This window comes from Drosophila navojoa, chromosome X (assembly GCF_054131105.1).
Source record: "Drosophila navojoa isolate 15081-1374.11 chromosome X, UAZ_NAV_1.0, whole genome shotgun sequence".
Taxonomy (NCBI): Eukaryota; Metazoa; Arthropoda; class Insecta; order Diptera; family Drosophilidae; genus Drosophila; species Drosophila navojoa.
The window spans coordinates 19518827-19538773 of record NC_142895.1 but is presented as its reverse complement, the minus strand read 5'-3'; the positions used below and the strand labels follow the sequence as shown (position 1 = coordinate 19538773).

At 34.9% G+C, this 19947-nt stretch overlaps 2 protein-coding genes across 3 annotated transcripts in view; one reads left to right on the top strand and one right to left on the bottom strand.

Annotated features, from left to right (window-relative positions):
* Window positions 1-1386: 1386 nt before the first annotated feature.
* Window positions 1387-19943, bottom strand: LOC108656094 (uncharacterized). 2 transcript variants are annotated; one of them, XM_089262974.1, is made up of 3 exons: window positions 19308-19943; window positions 18934-19205; window positions 1387-1775 (listed from the first exon to the last, which is right to left on the bottom strand). In XM_089262974.1, exons 1-3 carry the CDS (start codon window positions 19335-19337, stop codon window positions 1766-1768), a joined length of 312 nt encoding a protein of 103 aa, XP_089119100.1. In that variant the 5' UTR covers window positions 19338-19943; the 3' UTR covers window positions 1387-1765. The 2 variants fall into 2 exon arrangements, with proteins under 2 accessions (XP_089119100.1, XP_089119099.1); XM_089262973.1 differs by lacking the exons at window positions 18934-19205; window positions 19308-19943 and adding an exon at window positions 11056-11759.
* The window catches only part of Moe (moesin), a 52628-nt gene continuing 38684 nt past the window's right edge, over window positions 6004-19947 (top strand). The window contains exon 1 of the mRNA XM_089262972.1: window positions 6004-6043. The gene's annotated coding sequence lies outside the window, so the exon portion shown is untranslated. The remainder of the gene's footprint in view (window positions 6044-19947) is intronic.

Sequence of the window (19947 nt, the reverse complement as noted above, 5' to 3'; positions counted from 1 at the left end):
CCCCCAATTGATGATTCGAGGGTATGCACAAAAGTATTTTTCGAATTTCAAGTATATATATTATATTCATGGGGACAGCAAGCTGGATCTTACACACCATCAATATGCCCGTTTAACTTTCTTGAAAGAGTGTAAAAATATTTAAAAAGTATATTAAAGAAAACAGAAGAAATTTACAATAAATACGATACATGTTCTCTATTAAAAATACTCTCAAATACTCATTTAAAAAGGCTTTAAAGAACATCAATATCCATTTCGATGTGGGACAGGTGAAGAAAGGCAACGAAGATATTTAAACGATTTTCTGTTGAATTTCTATAGATTTTTTTCTTGTTCGTTATAAAGCATATTGCGGCGCCTAAGCCAACCACCTCACCCCACCTCCCCTAATCTGGTGACAAAAACCCCAACATGCCAACCCAAGCGGCGGCCCGCCGCGCCTCCCTTCACCGCCCACATTACCTAGTCGCACCATAATCAAAACATCTTTCTGCTCACAATCCCAGCTGCCTTTTTCGCTTTCGTATTATGCGTTGTTGTTGCTGTTGTTGTTGTTGTGAAGAGGGAAATATGATTACAATGGTTGACACAGAACAGTGCCAGGTGGAAAGCTTGCCCGGTCTGTTTTGTCTGCTGTGTGGGCGTGGCAGTTTATGTATATAACATATATAAAAGGACATGTGCGTATGCATAAAAAATGTACATATATGCATATAAACAATAAATAATGCCTGCTTAATATTACATGAATACGCTATATACCCTAACCGCAATATATCTCTTACATTTTAGATTATTACACCAATTATTTGGCTGAAAATTAAAAATATGTATATATATAAATGTTACTATATTTGTAAAAAAAAAAAAAAAAATATTTCTTAATCTGTATTATTTTATATTGAATTTGATTTGGCTTTCTTATAAAATAATTCTTTTATGTAGGATGAAAGCATTGGAAATGTTTTTTTTTTATGGTTCTTATTATTTTTGTATTATATATACATATGTATACATATGTATATGTATTTTCAAACTTTAAATATTGACTTGGATCTTGAAATATTAATATATTAGAATTTGTTTATTATATATTATAAATAAAAAATATATATATTTTAATATTTTTTTATCTATTATCTACAAAATTAAAAGTGCTCCCACTAACTTTTATATTTTTATTTAGTTTAAAATGTTGTATCATTTATTTATTTTTTATTTCATTTTTATTATTATTTTATTTTTTTTTTATTGAAACTAGAAAATAATTTTAATAGTATTTTTTGTGTTTTACTTTTCAATGAAGACCTTCCTCATATATATCTTTTATCACTCGACTGGAAAGAGTATTATTGTCATTTCCTCTTCTTTTTTATATATGTATTTTTTTTGTCAGTTTTATTTTATTTTGAAATTTGTTTTTCGATTGTTCTTCGTTTTGTAATTATGTTGCGTAAAACGTGTAAATTTTTCATGAACTCTGCGCCATGCGTAATTAATTATATTATATAATTAAGCACAAATTAAAAGCATTGTTTGCAATTCGCCTTTCGCGCGTGTAGACAAACACGTAAATATTACAAATAGTTTGCGTCGGGTCAAGAGATAAACGGATATTTGGAATTTATTAAATAGACCGCAAATTCGATGCTGGCATTTCAATTCATTCAAAGATTTCACTGTAAATACCTGATATTTTTCGGCGAAATTCTATTTATAAACGGGCTTAAAGTACCAAAACATTTAATATGCATCGCTCTACTCACGTATCACTGCAATGAAACAAGATTTAAATCGTATTAGTTGGATAGATAAATAGAGTAAATCAACAACAACAACAAAAAGAAAATAAAATGTAAAATGTGGAATAAAATGCATTGAGTATTATATAAAAATATAGGATAGTTGAATAGATAGATATATGGATATATAGAGAGATAAAAATATTTATAGATAGATGTTAAGTTAGATGATAGGTGGATGGATTGATGGATAGAAAGATGGATAGATAGATGAAAAGATAGCTAGATGGCTATATTATATATTACATATATGCATCAAGGACAACTTAGGGGCATCTCTATCTATGCTTGGTATCTTAGTAATACACCCACGTATACACTTTAGATACCATGCTTCCTCTTCTCTTCAACACCGTGCTCTGCCGAATGCCGTCTTTGGAAACATCCGCATTTGTTGTCCAATATCTATTAACTTTTTGCAACTCTTTTGCCTGGCATCAGAATAAGATATGTTAACAGTTAAGTCTACGTACATGTCTATGTGTACTATACCACATGAAACGTGCTAAACTCAGTCGATACACTCATATGTATAGTATATATTTTCTCAATGCAATATACCTTTACTCAACTCATATTTCGAGGCTAGAAGCTTGACCTCTTCGCCACATTGAAACTTTAAGCTGCAATGAGAAGACCCCCAACTGTAAGTCACATTGTAGCCACACTGCACGTATGCTCCAGTATGCGGGCTCAACTCGTTCTATAAATTTCAAATAATAACAGGACATACAAGTACAGGATGTCATCTAAGTTGCAAATTGTTTCTGTTTCCTGTGAGATAATCAAAGGATGGGCCAAGTGGAGTATTGATTGAATTCAATTAACAGAAATGGCATTCGCATAGGAAATAAATAACTAAAAGCAAATTCATGAAGTGCATTTAGTAATAAATATTTTATAAATCTAATTTTGCATGCAGTCGGCGCAATATGTGCAGTTGTTGTTCGTTTTTTTTTTTTTATTTTTTTTTTTTAGACTTGGTATTAGCTTGTCAACGTGGCAAAACTTTCTTCACACGTCGATTTCACTTAAAGTGTTGTTAGTGCTGTGAAGCTGTGTGTGTGTATGTGTGTGTGTGTGGGTTGGTCTAGTTCTCTAGTCAACTTGGAGAGCTTGTCAGGATTTGTTTTAAATAAACAAGTCAAACGAAAGCGCCATTTATTGAACATGACTAAAATTTCGCCTAACACAATTTTATTTTAGTTGTCAGAATACAGAGAAAGAAAATTAATTATTTAATGAAATTAAATATAGCAGAAAATGGCTAGTCAAAATGATAAAGTATAATTTAATAATTAAAATAAAAATAAAAAAATAAGTTTAATAAAATATAATAAAAATAAAATACAAAATAAAATAAAATAAAATAAAAAAATTGACAAAAAGTAAAAATAAAAAATAAAATATAATAAAAATAAAATACAAAATAAAATAAAATAAAATAAATAAGTAAAAATAAAAAATAAAATAAAATAAGAAATAAAATAAAATATTATATAATAAAAAATAAAATATAATAAAATATAAAAAAATAATATAAAATAAGAAAGAAAATAAAATATAATAAAAAATAAAATAAAATATAATAAAAAATAAAATAAAATAAATAGTCAAATAAAAATGATATAGTCGTCGCAAATACATTTGATACTCTATATATTTGCAATATATATTTAATGTAGCCTCCATGAACACTCTGACTCTTCTCAACGAATACCAAAATGAGTAGAGAGGAAAAAGAGAACCGAAAACTTATATACATACATAAAAATAAAAAAAAAATAAGTTTAATAAAATATAATAAAAATAAAATACAAAATAAAATAAAATAAATAAGTAAAAATAAAAAATAAAATAAAGTAAGAAATATAATAAAATAATATATAATAAAAAATAAAATAAAATATAATAAGAAATAAAATAAAATATAATAAAAAATAAAATGAAATAAAAAATAAAATAAAAATGATATAGTAATATATATGTATATATCTATAGTATAATACAAAGCACATATGTGAATTTTATTTTGTTTCTCTTCATTGTCTTGAATCTTATGATTTAAATCTTGATAGTAAAAGCTAGCTTAAGTTTTCGTCAATGGCATTAGCTCCTGATACTGTCATTACTCTACTTATAAAGCTCCAGCATCGCCTAGATAATAAAAAATAAATTAAAATTAAAAAAAAAGCTTTCAATACAACTTTTTCTTATTTCTTGTAATTTATACATACAGAAAATTTTACTTTATTTAACATATATTTTCCAGTTTATCACATCTTCTAATCAACAAATTCCTCTGCATTGGCCGCATATGATAATGGCTATTTATATTCGCTGACTCAATTCAATTCGTCGCAAATACATTTGATACTCTATATATTTGCAATATATATTTAATGTTGCCTCCATGAACACTCTGACTCTTTTCTCAACGAATACCAAAATGAGTAGATAGGAAAAAAAGAACCGAAAACTTTTTGAAAGCTGAAGGTCAAAGCATTTTGGCCTGTCAACGCTTTGCTGTTGTAGTTTTTCAGTTTTCTTCTGATGCTGCTGCTGCTGCTGCAGGCAACAAATATTTTTACAGGCGCCAGAAATGTAGCAGGCATGTGCAAAGACCAGCAAGCGAGCACATGGACACACACACACACACATAGAGTGCTGAACACACTTGCGAGTCAAAGTGAAGATGCAGTAAAGTATTTGACGCTCATGGCTTTGTTTGCCAACAATTTCTAAGCGCATATTTACTTTAAATTGTTGGACCATATTTTGTTTTTGTTGCACTTCATGTTGCAATATTGCAGGAATTGTTGTTGTTGTTGTTGTTCGCTGGCATATATTTCATATTTTTTTTTGGAGAGTGAGCAGCAGTTGCACTTTGCATGCTGCATGCGGCATGCATATTTCGTTCACTGCAGCTTAATGCGACAGCCGCACCACCATTTTATGTGTTTGTCCTAGTGTGACGCTCTGCGCCATTCAAGTGACGGTGGTGGTGGTGCTGCAGCGCTAAGACGCCACGAATACCACATAAAAACTTTCAACATTTCACTTTTAATATTGGACAGCAGCCGTATATGTGATGCAAGTAGCAAAACTATTTGAGGGCCAAATGAAATTCAGTCAAATACGGCCAACTTTGGGTTAGATCTCCTCTATCTGTATATGCAGTATATGCATATATGTACTATAGATGAGTACAGCTATATCTATAGACAGATGAGCAGCTATATATACATATACATATATCTATACTAGAGATGCTTGCTGCCTTCATGCGCTTTGCTGCTTATCTCTTATTCATTGACAGATGATTCCTTAATGAACTAAATAATTAATTTAGTAAGTGTGCCCTAGTCGAGGCTGCTCGACTGGGAGATCCTCTGAGCCCGGCAAAGAGCTGATATTCCCATATTCCATTCTACTTTTAAACTGTGGGAGCTATTTTACTTACTTCTTTATTCTATTCTACATTTCTTATAAGCAGTCAAATTTTTCCCAAAGCGACAACGCATTATTGGGGTTTCTCTCATATCATTTAAAATTCTGTTCTCGGAATTCGGAATTCGAGTACAGAGTTTTATAAGCTGCACAAAAAAAAACCTCAATAATTCGTTGTCGCCTAGGGAAAAATTGACAAAATTCGCAAAAATTTCAAGCAAAAAATTCCATCGATAAATAAATAAATCTCCTAGAATCAACGACGGCACCGAAATCTATGGAGTTTTTACGAGCCAATGAATATTGCCCAAGGCGGCAACAGTTTTTATGAATTATTGAAATTTTTGGGGGAGAGCAATTTATCATGATGTGAATGTGAATTACAGTAGAATTCGGCTATAACGACTCCACTTATAACGGCCTGACGGTTATTGCAACGAAAATTCTGGTCCCAAAAAGGAACTAAAATTCTGTTAAAATTATAGCTAAAAGATATTTGTGGACCATTTATCGATGTCTGCCAATAGATGTGCTTCACTCAAAGTCTGAGAAAAAAAATTAAAGAGCAATACATTGCATCGGCTCTGCATCGAGCTCAATTGCGATCGAACAGAAACCCCTTCTTCCACTCAGGTTTTTTGCGTATGCTAGAGCTTGTTCGCTAAGCATTTCAATAGAGTATGAGATTAGAGTGTATTGTATTGACTCTCAATGTGTGAACATCAATCGCATCGCAATACAGGAAGAGTACATCTCCAGTCGCTCAACAGTAAACAAAACACGAAAGCTTCCGAAGTACATGATTTTTATACTCATTCGCAAAAGTGAAACGAGTATATTAGTTCTGTGCAAGATCCGTCTTGTATTCGGTTGACAGCGCAACGAGATCGTAAAGAACTAAACGGTTCACAATTTATATAAGTCGGGCCAGGCTTTTTAGAAATATTAAGCCCATTCCTGATCCATTCAGCAGCCTTTGTCTGTCTATAAAAATGCATATCTCTTAACTCATAATTGCTATAGAAAATTCAATAAAATATCTACATTTAACTGATTTTCACATCATTCTTGGTGCACTTCTATACAAAGCACTTTGGAAACCAGTTTGAAACTACGGTAAACACTTTGGGTTAACTACATCAAAGCAGACTTCCAGTAGAGTGATATGTACGCAATCAAGTCATGCACAGAAACCAAAACATATCAACGGTACTCAAACACATCTCCACGCACACACACAGCAATTGACACTTGAGTAGGCTAGAAGAGCATCAAAATCGATGTTGGCTGACAGCGATACTAGCCTATTTTATACCCACTTGATGAAGACAATCCAACATTCAATTTCCTACTTAAGTAAATTATTTTTATCATTAATAGTATAAGCCAAATGTGCCTTTTCACCCTGTCTCATCTTATCTTTCGACTCGAATGGTCTTTGCTTAATTTTTTTTTTAATAGTTTTCACATTTGAAATATTTGAATAAACAAACTGTTTTCATTCGTTGCCCAAAGATAAACTAATAAATTAAGGTTAATCTCTTTAATGAGATAAAATCATTTTGCATAATATCATAAGAGGATTTGCTTCTACCTAATCTTGTTTCTGTCTCGGGCTTTTATCAATTTAAGTATTTCTTTTTTTTTTAAGTTTTTTTTTGTTTTTCTTTTTGGAAGGTACTCACAGCACTCCACTTGCTCCAATATGTGTATATAAATTTATGTATGGCAACAATGTTATGAATATTTCATTTGTTATCGCTGCGACAGCAAGATAAAATGCTACACACACACACACACACACACACACACACACACACAGGCAGATACAGAGACACCGAGATTAAAGAGGGGGAGGCACGTGTGCATGTAGAATACATTTTCTGGGTCATTTTCAGTGTTCAGCTTGCAGCGTTTTTGGAGCTGGCGAAGCCCCAATGCAAAGGCCAACAAATGCAGCTACAAATGCAGCCAAAAAACGGCTTTAAGCTTATGATTAATTATGAAATGTTGAACAAGCGACACAAAAAGCCGAGGCCAGGTTAAAGCAATATTTATTGCACTGCACTTTGCCGTGACAGTGATATAAAGCAAAGGGAGCGAGCAGAGGAAAATAAATCTAAAATATAATTGAATGCAGTTTCTGCTTAGTTTAGGGTATATTTAAATATATGATGATAATCATTATACAAATTCAAACAGTATTCTCTATAGGGAAAAATGTAGTCAATGCAATCTATCATTCAATCAACTCTTTCGTCACTTTCATTTTCGCTTTCAGTTTACTTTGTTTATATCAATCAATTTGTCAATCAATATATTAATAGTTCTTTAAGCCATATCGTCACTCATTCGGAGAGGCATCCATCTTTAGTAGTCAATCAACAGCTTCAATGGCGTCAATCAACTTATCATTTCCGCTGTGGAAGCATAAGTGCTTCAGTTAATCTGCCATTCACTCAATCAATCAGACTGTGAGGTTGATTCAAGACCTTTCCTTTATTCTGGTCAATCATAACAGTTAAGAGCACTAAATTAACGAAATGACACAAGCAACATAAAGAGTGTGAGAGAAAGAGAGAGAGAGAGAGCGAGAGTGAGAGCGCTGCGACAGCTGCCGCTCAATTAACAGACTTAAAATAAAGTCAGTCGCAAATATTTACAACGACTTCAGCTGGAGAATGGTAAATACTTGGCTAGGGCAAATGTGGAAATGAAGAGGTGTATATGTGTGCGTGCGTGTGTGTGTGTGTGTGTGTGACGAATGGTGGCTGGGCGCAAGATGGTGGCCAATGTGACTGCTGCCAACGTCCTGGCAGCAAAGGATAAAAAGCCAACGTACTTCATTAATTTTAATTAAGCGCCCACAGCATGACACAAAAGTGAGCCCCAAAATGTGAGGTAGGCCGTAAAAATTTCAACTTTTGTGCCAATGCCACCTGGTAAATGGTACCAGCTAACGGGTGAGTGGCAAGCGCTGACTGCTGACTGCTGACTGAACTCTGACTGAAGGTGACTAGAAACAGGACAACCAACAAATAAAATATATATATACATATATAGAAGGTGTTTCACATCCTGCGCAATGTCTGCAGATGCTACAGAGCTACAAATTTAAAGGGCAAAAGAAAGCGTAGCTAAGGGCGTATATTTATATCAAAGGCATATTAGGAGTAGCTTATCTAAGTAGAAAATAGTCCAAGGATTAAAATATATATAATTTTTATAAATATATCGAATCCTATTCCTAACCGTTTAAAGGTCTTTGTCGCTCTGGCCTAAAACATGTTATTTAGAATTAATTCTTTGTAAAAATAAATAAATAAATAAAATATTAATTAATAAAATATAAATAAATAAAAGTGTGAAAGGGTTTTCTTCATTTCTTCCCTTAAGTTAATTAATAAAGTTATTCCGTCAAACTTATATTTTAATATATTTATTATTCTCTGTTTCTTTGCTTTGCAAATTTTCGTTTCGATCAAGTTCTTTGCGGCATTTTTCCTGAGGCACGAGCACATCCCTAGACGCGCCTTAAAGTAGGCACACATTTTTTTTCCTTTTGAAAATGACAAATTAGTCGCGGGCTTTTTAGCTCTTAGCTCTTTACACTTGCAACATTTTGCCATTTGCCAGCTGGCATTTTTTCGTTTTATTTTTTTTTCCAATTTTTTTCATTTTTTTTTTTTTGTTAACCTTGAGATTTTCAAGGGAATAATAAATAAATGTTGCTGACTCGACTCCAGTTACCCCCGGCCTGGCTCTCAATTTGTATCTACACATAATATTACCCTCTCTTAGGTAGTTTTATTTGCTTTTTTAGTTGTTCCAGGCGACGCCTTGTAAATAAATATGTCCAGGGAGTTGCTGCTACCATGAACATAAATAAGCATCTATGTAGATCTCATGTCATACATTTAACTTTTTGGCGCTACGCAAAAACCGCAAAACTTGAAACATTTCAATTTGGCTGCGAAATGGTTGAAGTTTGACTCAGGCCGACAGCTGAGTGGACCCAGAACCGTAGGGGCGCAAAGGCGGGGCATCATTTGCGTGAAGGGTTGCTTTAAGAGAGCTTAGCTCAGCATTCGGCTAGCAACTTTAGCGGAACTGTGACAAGCCTTAAAGTCCAACTCTTAAATAAGTAACCATGAAGGACTTGGACGCAGCTGGTGAAAACCTGAAGTCGAAGTAAAGTTGCAAATTGTTGTGGAATTAATAGCTGGCTGGCTGCCTGGCTGCCTGGCGAGCCGTCCCTAGTTTTCAACTGCTGCTAAATGCTTACTGACAAATGACCTAAACCGTTTGTAATGGCAGCGAATATCAGCTTGTATGAGGCCTGTGAATTAAGTCAACTATACAAATAATAAAAGTAGGTGAAGTTCACAGTTGGGTAGTTTATAGAAGTTGCTTTGGGCAAAGGCGACAAATTCATCAGATAGGAAATCCTGAATTTTCTAAATATATGTACTTGAAAAAAAAGTGAAACTTCTTTTCTTTTTTCTTGATATAAATACTGCATTGGATGAGTGCAGTAGAGTATCTAATAGTCAAGCATACTGTCTTGGTTTCGTTAAGTTGAACCGATTTGGGATTTAAAACAGAGTCTAGCTCTAGACTTCTTGGAACTTGGGGTGCATAAATATCGAAATATATACCATTTTTTGGGAAATCTCTATGGTATCTAGAGTTGTTGAAAATATATCAAAATATCAATATATCGATAATTTTTTAACAAAAAATATAAATATATCGGAATAATTTTTGCCCAAATATCAAATATCTTTGCGATATTTTTTATATATTTGCATGGATAAACGTATTATTTTGAGTTTAATAATGCCTTAAAGTAATGAAAACAAGTGCTAGCACATTATATATAGCGTCACTTATGAAAAACAAGCAGCATGACACTTTTGAATGCCGAGTACTGGAGTTGAGAAGTCTTTTGAGTTTAAGTAAAAAAAATACCTATTCTTATTATTTTGCTATTTTTTTTTTTTTAATTTTTTTTTTATTTTTTTGGGACAGACTATAATTTTACTGTGGGAATGAACAAAGAAATAAATATATTGATATATCGATATTTTTAAAGTCGCATAGCAAATCTCATATTGATACTTTTTCAAGGCTTAAATTATCATCGATACGATATTTTAAAAATATTTGACAGCCTTCAGTCTTTAGATGTAAAACTGTTAGTAATATTCATTTAACAATCAAGAACTTAAGCTGAGCGACGATGAAGAATGCAAGGAGATATAAAGCACATACAAATATATATAGATATGCTTATAAAGACAGATGTATAAAAATATATACATATATCTTTTAATGAAACCTATGCGCTGGAATTAAGAGAATCCATTTAAGAAATTTTTTAATTGAAGCGCGCGTGCGATGCAGACAGAAAATAAAAAATAAAATTAAGGAAAAGCGCCATGAAAATGCCGAGGGAATGAAATGTGCGCTTGGCTGAGGCAGAGGCTGAGGCTGAGGCTGAGACTGAGGCGTGGCCAGGAATTGCGGGCGATGGGTGGTGCTAAAACTAGCAAAATGAAATCGCAGCAGCAGCAGAAACGGCGGCGGCGTCTAGAAGAACGACAATAATAGTACAAATCATAAAAATTGCGGAAAATACGAAATGGGCCATAGAAATGTTACACCCACACACAGGCAGAGGCTGGCATGCACATAAGCCGCACGGCTAATTAGATTAAAAACCAACAACAGCAACAACAACAATAGCAACTACAACAACTACAACAACATGTATAAAAACATGCGTCAGGCCACTTACTAATCCAACATTTCAATGTCATCCTCATCGTCGCTGTCATCGTAGCCGCCATCGCGTCGCTCCTCGTCGTCGTCATAGAACCTCGCCTCCTGGGCGGCGTTCACCGGGCCGAAACGCTCGCGGCTGCGCTCGCGGCTCTGCTGGCCGCCTTCGTTGCTGTTGCTAATGTTGCTGGTGCTGCCACGCCCCTGGGCGGTAGCGGCGGCACGGCGACGCATTGTCGATTGTACGGCCAGGCCGACGCCCTGCTCCAATTCCTCCTCCTCTTCGTCGCTCTCGATCTCGATCTCATCGAGATCGCGTTGGCTAATGCTGCGCTCCGGCATTGTTACTATCGCTTGACTTGATAACTCTCGCCCTCTCGCTCGCTCTTTCTTTCTGTTACTCTCACTCACACACACACACACGCACAAGCAAAAAAAAAGAATATATATATATTTATATATATATATATATATGTGGCACGATTTATAACAGTGATTCAATCCAATCCAATTCGAGACAATTCGATTCCAATTCGATTCCAACTCAATTCCAACTCGATTCCAATTCAATTCCAATCAAATTCTTCGCACGACACGACACTTGCCACAGACACTTGCCACACGCTGAAGAGACTTGCACCGAACGCATCCAAAACTGCAATTGGCGCTGCGAGTGCGTCGCCAGTTGGCAGCAAGCGGCCAAAGTGGCCAATTGACTCGATGGGGCTTCGAAAAGGCCGCCAGGTGATTTCATTCCAGCTAATTCAATTAGCCCAGCCACAGAGTGCGGGCAAATGTCTAGCTGTAACTGTAGCTGTGAGTATTGCTTTTTCTGCTTCTGCTTCTGCTTCTTCTTCTTCTTGCTTTTTTTTAATGGGGTCAGCGATTTTTGGGGGCGACATTTTTTGGCGGCCATTACAGCTGGCATGGCTAAGCAGTAGGAAGCCCCAGTTTGTGGCCAAAAACAAAACAACAACAACAATGGCTACAAAACAAAATGAAACTTGAAATACATTTGCAACAAAGTATCTTACAGATTCAAGAGCTGGGCGACAGTTATTAATATGAGATATTTGTATCTGAAAAATACTTTGGAGTACGGTATGACTTTATCTGAAGGATAACTAATTATAAATAACTGATTTTGGTATCTGAGAGATAGTTGTTATCAAATGATTTTCTATATTTGAAAGATACTTGTATCTGAAGGATCTGAAAGCTATAATATCTAAGATATATTTTCAAGCATGTGAAATTTGTATTTGATAGATACTTCTTAAAATTTGATGTTTGTATCTCATAGATAGTTCTTAAAATTTTATATCTGATAGATACTTAAATATTTATGTTCTTTCGCATCCGATAGCGACTTTTTAAAATTAGATGTCCGCATCTGATGCTTTTTAAAACATGTTTGTGTCTGAGAGAAACTTTTAAATATGTGACGATTGTATCTGATAGATACTTTTAAAAATTTTATGTTTGTATCTGATGGATACTTTTGGATATGTCACGATTGTATCTGATAGATACTTTTTTAAGTCTTATGTTTGTATCTGATAGAAATTTTTAAATATGTGACGATTGTCTCTGAAAAATACTTTTTAAAATTTTATGTTTGTATTTGATAGATTCTTTTACAAATCTTTTATCTGAAAGATATGATTAAATACGTGACGTTTGTATCCGTTAGATTGTTTTTAAAATGAGATGATTGTATAGTTTTTATTAAAATTATTTTTGATTTGTATCTGCATCTTAATATTTGTATTTAAAAGATGTTTTTTTTTTTTTTTAACTAAAAGATAGTTTATTTTTGTATCTGAAAGATGCTTTTTATCTGACTAGGGAATATACAATTACAGGTAAGCTTAACTTACAACACATTATGTTGTACTGATAGTTATATAAATATATATCATATCATATCTATTCACATGGATTTCCACGGCGGGTAATTGGAGCATGGGGCACAGGTGTTACACTTATATTCCTGTAGTAGATCGTTTTAGCTATGAGGATCGTCAACTGTTGCCCCATGCTTTCCCTGAAAGAATATTTTCATGTTTGGACAAGTGCTCACTGCAAATAGATAAATATATCTATCACAAGCAATCATATCGAATATCATTAACATGTCATATCAAGTAAATTTCTTCTTTAATTGCTTATTCATTATTATATTGAACAAAGCGCACTTGTTCATTCATTCGCAATTATTTCAGTCATAAGCACAAAGCACAATTGAATTCTATAGAAAAGTAAATAAAGGAAATGGGCTAATTTTTTTTCTTATGAACAAATAATTCAACGTATGTGAGTACACATATATCTTGCTGAACTCAAAGTCAATCAAATGTATAAGAATATATGAGTTCCTGGCTAAGCAAGTTTAATAATTTGGTTTCATTAAGTTTGTTCAACTTATAGCAGAATCTACAAACTTCTGTTATCTTAACAGTAACTGTTTAAATAAATTCAATATATCTCTATAGAGCGAGAGAGCATTAAACAAAGCGATCAAACATGGAGACAGAGCAACGACCAGTTTTGCATAGATCACTGTAGCTTGCTCATCTGAAAATCACATATTAACTGGTTGAACCAGTTCAAAAATTCTTTCTGCGCTTCAGTGTGTATTCGCATATCTGAGAGTATCGATCAAGCAAAGAGACATATGAGAACACTTATGTCGATCTGCAATGCAGCGTTCAGTTTAGCATAGATCATAGATCACTGTAGCTCACTCTGCTGAGTGAAGCATGAATCGATGCGCTTGCTCATCCAGTATAGTTCGCCTATATAAGGTGCAGTGTGCAGAGGCGTGGAACTGACTCATTAAATCTCCATGACATGGGCAAGAATATTATTGATCGGGCCATATATGAGATCTAGAACTCATAATTAACTATATAAATCGATATCAACTTGAGCTCATATCAAAGTTTTGCCAAGAGTTATATTTTGAGTCATCAAAGTTGATATCAAGTTGCTGCTCAAACATAGCCAGAAATTGAATATTGAACACTTTTTTTAGTCAGGTGAGTCAGAGTGAGTTAGAGCTAGTCCGCGTATCTTCTAGTCGGGGAAAACCCACTTAGAGTACCCAAATAGATGTTGAATGCGAATTCATTTACTTGAAGACCTAAGACTGCTTACAGGGTATATGCTTACACATTCGCCATTGGCTGTTGCTTACAGGGTATCTGCTTATGGTCTGCCAAGTCTATTGCTTACAGCGCATCACTAGACTAACGTTAGCCAGTAGTTTCATTGATTTCTGTGTGAGCTAATTGCAGGCAGAGGCAAAAACTGAAGCATATTAAAATTTATACATATACGTAATACGCATATTGGCTCGGTCGGCTGTTTGGCGATTCGCCTGTTTGGCCATTTGACGATTTGGCGGCGGCTCTGGCTTCCGGTTGTCGGCGAGCCAGAAGAACCATAAAATTGAAAATGAGCTGAGCCAAGACACAAAGGCAAAAAACAAAAAAAAACAAAAAAACGCGCGCATTTAATGAGCCATTTCAATGCCAAGGCGCAGTGTGCAGCCAGCTGAAAATGCTATTATACCCTGTACGTGGCTCGCGTGCATGGCGAGTGATATGTACATATGTATTGCTTGAACATATTTAAGTATACACAAATTGTTTGATTTTAAGAATTCGGATCTTGGATGTATGGATAACAAGTATAAAGCTATAGAATTTTATTGGTATAGCAAAATTTAAATATTATAATCTATTTCAATGAATCAAATTTGATCATGTTTCAATCGTCTTGGGCGTTCGGATTCTCCAATTGGGTATTCCAGGGCAAAACACAGCCAAGCTCATATTCGAACGAGACAGTTTAGATCTAATTTTAACTTAATTATTCAGCATCATATAAACTAGTTAATTTCATTGTATCCCTAGTCTATTTAAACATTTAGAGAAAAGAACTAGTGCAGAAAGACTTACTGTAGACTCTCATATCTCTCCCAGTTTGGATATGTTGCCACGCCCACCAGTGCCACATACATACACATAGTTACTGTATAAAATTTCAAATCTCTTGCACCTCTAGTAATAGCATTTCAGATAGATTCACGGCCCAAGTACGCCCACTTTCAATCCAATCCCAATCCTGTTGATCCAATCAGAAAGTATCAATTGATCATTATATGACTCTAATATGCTCTTCTCACTTCTTGAGCGGGTATGCCAGACCTAAAGACCTTAAAGCCTTTACAGTTCCTCCTGCCTGTATGCAGCCCGCCTGGCAAAAAAAGGCGAACATGCAGTGAATGCCACAGCTAATTAGGCCAATGAACAATGGCGAGCATAATGAATGTGGAGCATTTGAGGGTAATTAGGTAAACGTGTATTATTGACACAACATGCAATTGCTTTTTGCAATTGCTGATATTTATAGCCAGAGCCGGAGCCGGAGCTGGAGCTGGAGCTGGAGCCAGAGCCACAACCAGAGCCGAAGCTGAAGGCGCAGCTAGAGGCGGTGTCAGCAAGTGGCGTTTGGGGGGGGGCGAGGCATGCATTGGGTCAGAGTATCGCATGGCAATTAGATTAATGGCAATTATAGATGTCAGCTCGAATGTCGAATGTCTGTTTAAACGCATAATTAATTAAGTGAAGCGCGTTGCACGCGCATTGCACGCGCAGACAGGCGATTCCCATATGGCTGCCTGCCAAGAGGCCAGCGACGAGATGACGCGACGATGCCAATGGCACCGCCAATGCCACGGTCAAGGCCAACTTCCGTGAGACACTGACGCGGCCAGACGACGATCGACCATATTTGGCTGAAGCGAACGAAAACGGAGCACAGAGCGGCCAAAAACTCAACGAAAGGTGTTCGTCTTCATCTTCTCATCTCATTATATCATCTTCATCTTTGCATCTTTGCAATCTTTCTCTCAATCGGCGCACTGAAACTTACAAAATGCTGATGAAACCCGTGTGTTAACCATAAACGCTGACGGCCATTATCAGCGCATTGGAGCCAATTCAAGCAAGACAGGGAATTAAAAATAACATCAACAAAATGCAGAAACAGCTCGTAAATGTATCGAGCGAGGCTAAATGGAACATGCTCATGGAATACCCATCATTAAATTGTTACTCATCTGTCTCAGTCTCTCGCTCTCTCGCAATCTGTCTCTCTCTATCTGTCTGTGTCACGCCCTTTATCTATCTCTCTCTCTCTCTTTGTCTTTCTATCTATTTCTATCTTTCACTACTCTCTCTCGCTCTGTTTTTCTCTCTCTGTGTCACTCTCCCTATCTTCTATCTCTCTTACTCTCTATCTCTATCTATTTTTTACTATCTCTCTCTCTCTCCCTCTCTCTAACTATCTAGCTCTCTAGAACTCTCTCCTCCTCTCTATCTCTCTATATCCCTCTTTCTATCTCTATCTCTATCTCTATCTCTATCTCTATCTCTATCTCTATCTCTATCTCTATCTCTATCTCTATCTCTATCTCTATCTCTATCTCTATCTCTATCTCTATCTCTATCTCTATCTCTATTTCTATCTCTCTCTCTCTCGCTCTCGCTCTCGCTCTCGCTCTCTCTCTCTATCTCTCTCTCTCTCTCTCTTTTCCTCTCTCTCTCTCTCTCATATTCAACTTTTGTCTTCTACATCAAAATTCCATTTACACACAAAATACTAATTACAGGGTATTTAAAAATCAATCATTAACTGAACACTTGTGAGAACACAAAGAGTAAGAACTGTCAGAATGGAAAATAATAATAATAAAATCAAAATAGACAGAGAAAAACAACAAAAATATATGTATTTACATATAATAAATAAAATAAACAAATTTGATAAGCAGCCCACGTTGCGAATTCTGACTATTGCTATACACATACACACCCACACCCACACACATACAGAGAGGAACACCCTCTCAACAAGCCATAAATGAACCTACATCAAATATATGTATATATATACACACACACACACTCATGGGCACGTAAATATATATTTAATTATTTATATCTATATACACACATGTACGCAGGTATGTATATATATGCATGTGTATATGTATGTATGTGCACATCTTATACAATTGGTTATGTCGCCTCCAGCTGTGCGAAAGAGTCACGACACAACAACAACAACTACAACAACAATAACAACAAATGCAAATTCACATGTAATTTAAAAATAATTATAATTTCAATGACGTCGCACCTGTGACGATGATCAGATCAGAGCTGATAGCAATGATAACGCAACGTTATCAGCATTTGCTTTGCTTATCGTCGAACAGGTTGCGCGAGCACCACTAAACGCTCGTTAAACACGTTCAATTAGTGTGCGAGGTGACAAGGTCTCAATTTCCCAACATGATTTTCGCCACGAACCGGTTATTAAAAATGTCTCAAATTAAAAACTAAACGAACTTATAAATTAATAATAATAAAACAATCGATCCCAAGTAATATGAGAAAGAATGGGCGTATGTCCATATTATATTATATTATATTATATTATGATTGAGTTTCTATTATCCTATTAGCTCAGATTGTGATTGAAATGATAATTGAGATCTAATAGGTACATGCTATTGATTGGAAAATATATATCAAAAATATATTTTATTTTTAATCTATATTATAAAGACAAAAATGATCTTATATATACTTTAAAAATACTTTGGAGATTTAAGAACATTTTATATACATTTTATGCATATTTTATATATCAATTAAATATAGCAAAAATTATATTTTAATAAAATTATTTATATGCTCGTTATTTTTTATATTTGCATAATTCCATATTCAATAATTGAATTAATCATATATATATATATATATATATATATATATATATATATATATATATATATATATATATATATATATATATATATATATATATATATATATATATATATATATATTTTTTTTTTTTTTTTTTTTTTTTTTTTTTAATTTTTTATATATCATATATATTTCAATATTTTTACAAAATATGATAAAGCTTTTAAAAAGGTACTCCTAAAGGCACATTCAAAATTATATTCCAGTTAAAATTTAGCATAACATTTGAGAAACTAGATAAAAGTTCATTCACATCACTCCACATTAACTCACAAATAAGGAAACATTTATAAGTTTTAGCCTCACAAGGACAATGGGTTCAACGATATCTTATATGCTTACTATTAATGTTATCTAAGGTAACTAACCTGAGCAGCTTATAAAGCAAGTTAAAGCTCTTCAAGCAATTCATTTTTGCAATTAAATTAACAATGTGGAAATAATTATAATAAATTTATAATTAAAAACTGCGAATTTGGTTGAGCGAAATACGAAATAAGACTAAGGAAACGAGTTCGTAAAACCCCAGAGTCAAGTTTCACAGCAAAAAATAAAAATAATAAAAATAAAAACTATAAAAAAAAAACTTTAATTCTTAATGGGCTAAACAATTGAAAATTGAACTAACCGTGATAAAAATAATTGAATTAACAGTAAAACTATAACAGTAAACTATAATTAGGAAAATTCCAATTTGAATAGAATTCGCGAACTGTTCTGCTACAGCTTCTTCTTCTTCGTCGTCTACTATGCAACACTTAAAATCCAAGTGCAGTCATAAACGACATGCCAAAGCTTAACGGCTTTTTTCGCCGAATAACTGTTAAATTAAAAATTGGCACAGCTGTCAAATCAATTGGAAACTGAATAATAGGAGGATGGCGGAGAGTGGCGAGTGGAGAGTGCGATTGGGACACACTGACCGGACGAAAGAGCAAAGAAAAGAGCGTGACAAATCAAAATCAAAAATTAAATAAAAAAAAAAAAACACAAACAGAAACAAGTTCAAGGCCAAGCACACACACACACACACACACAGAGACACTCACCTGCCATTGGCTGTTCCAGCAGCTGGCTTCGGCGACGCTGTCTCTGTCGACGTCTCTGTTGACGTCTCAGTCGACGTCGTTATCACAGTATCGGGCAGCACCGGCCTGTAGATGAGCGGCTTAACATTGCGCTCGACGTCGTCCAGGAAGACGACATCGTGCACGGGTATCAGCCGGTGATCGGAGACATTGAAGTGGAGATCGCGGAAGGGTCCGTGCAAGAGGCAGCGCAGCGTCGACGAAGCAACGACGTCCGTCTCGTGTGGCGGCAACTGCAACAAGCATAAATCCAATTAGAAATCAGTACACATGTATGCGTGGGTCGCCAATTGACATTCAAATTGGAATCACATATTGGGAATTGGATTCAGCACCTTGATTTTGCCATTGGCCGCAGAGAACATTTGTCAGAGAGCAGCGCACAAGTAAAACAATAATATTAACTACTAGAATAACCACATAGCACGCTCAGAGGCGGCAAATTGCAATATATATGTATGTACACACCACAACACAACAAATAATAATAAAAAATAAAAATAAATAATAAAAAAAAGCAACAAAAACTTTCAACACGCGTGCGTCGCGTCGCGTTGGGCAGCGGCAAAAAAAAATTAGGCACAAGAGGGGAGCCAAACGAACGGAAAAAAAAAAATAAGAAAATAAATAAACGCAGGCGAAACAATATATACAGCCGAAGCAACGATGCCTATGATTTTGTTATTTATGTTGTTTAATTAATATGTTTGTGCCACATGCACAAAACATTATGCTGCGGCTGCGCCTTCACTTTGCATTTCACTTGCCCAATGCGGCGGCAACATTGCGACAGCAGCCAGCAGCTAGCAGTCAACAGCAGCAAAAACAATAACAATAACAACAACACGCAAAATCAGGCACAACCGCAATTTAATTTTACTTAAACGACTCGCTCGCTCGCAACTGGCGCCGCTCTCCAATTGGTCCATGGAGACGATCAGTTTGAATCAGCTGTGTCTAACTGGCCGCTCTGGA

Coding starts and splice junctions, on each gene's coding strand:
- LOC108656094 (XM_089262973.1), bottom strand. CDS start 11,381: ATGCCGGAGCGCAGCATTAGCCAACGCGATCTCGATGAGATCGAGATC.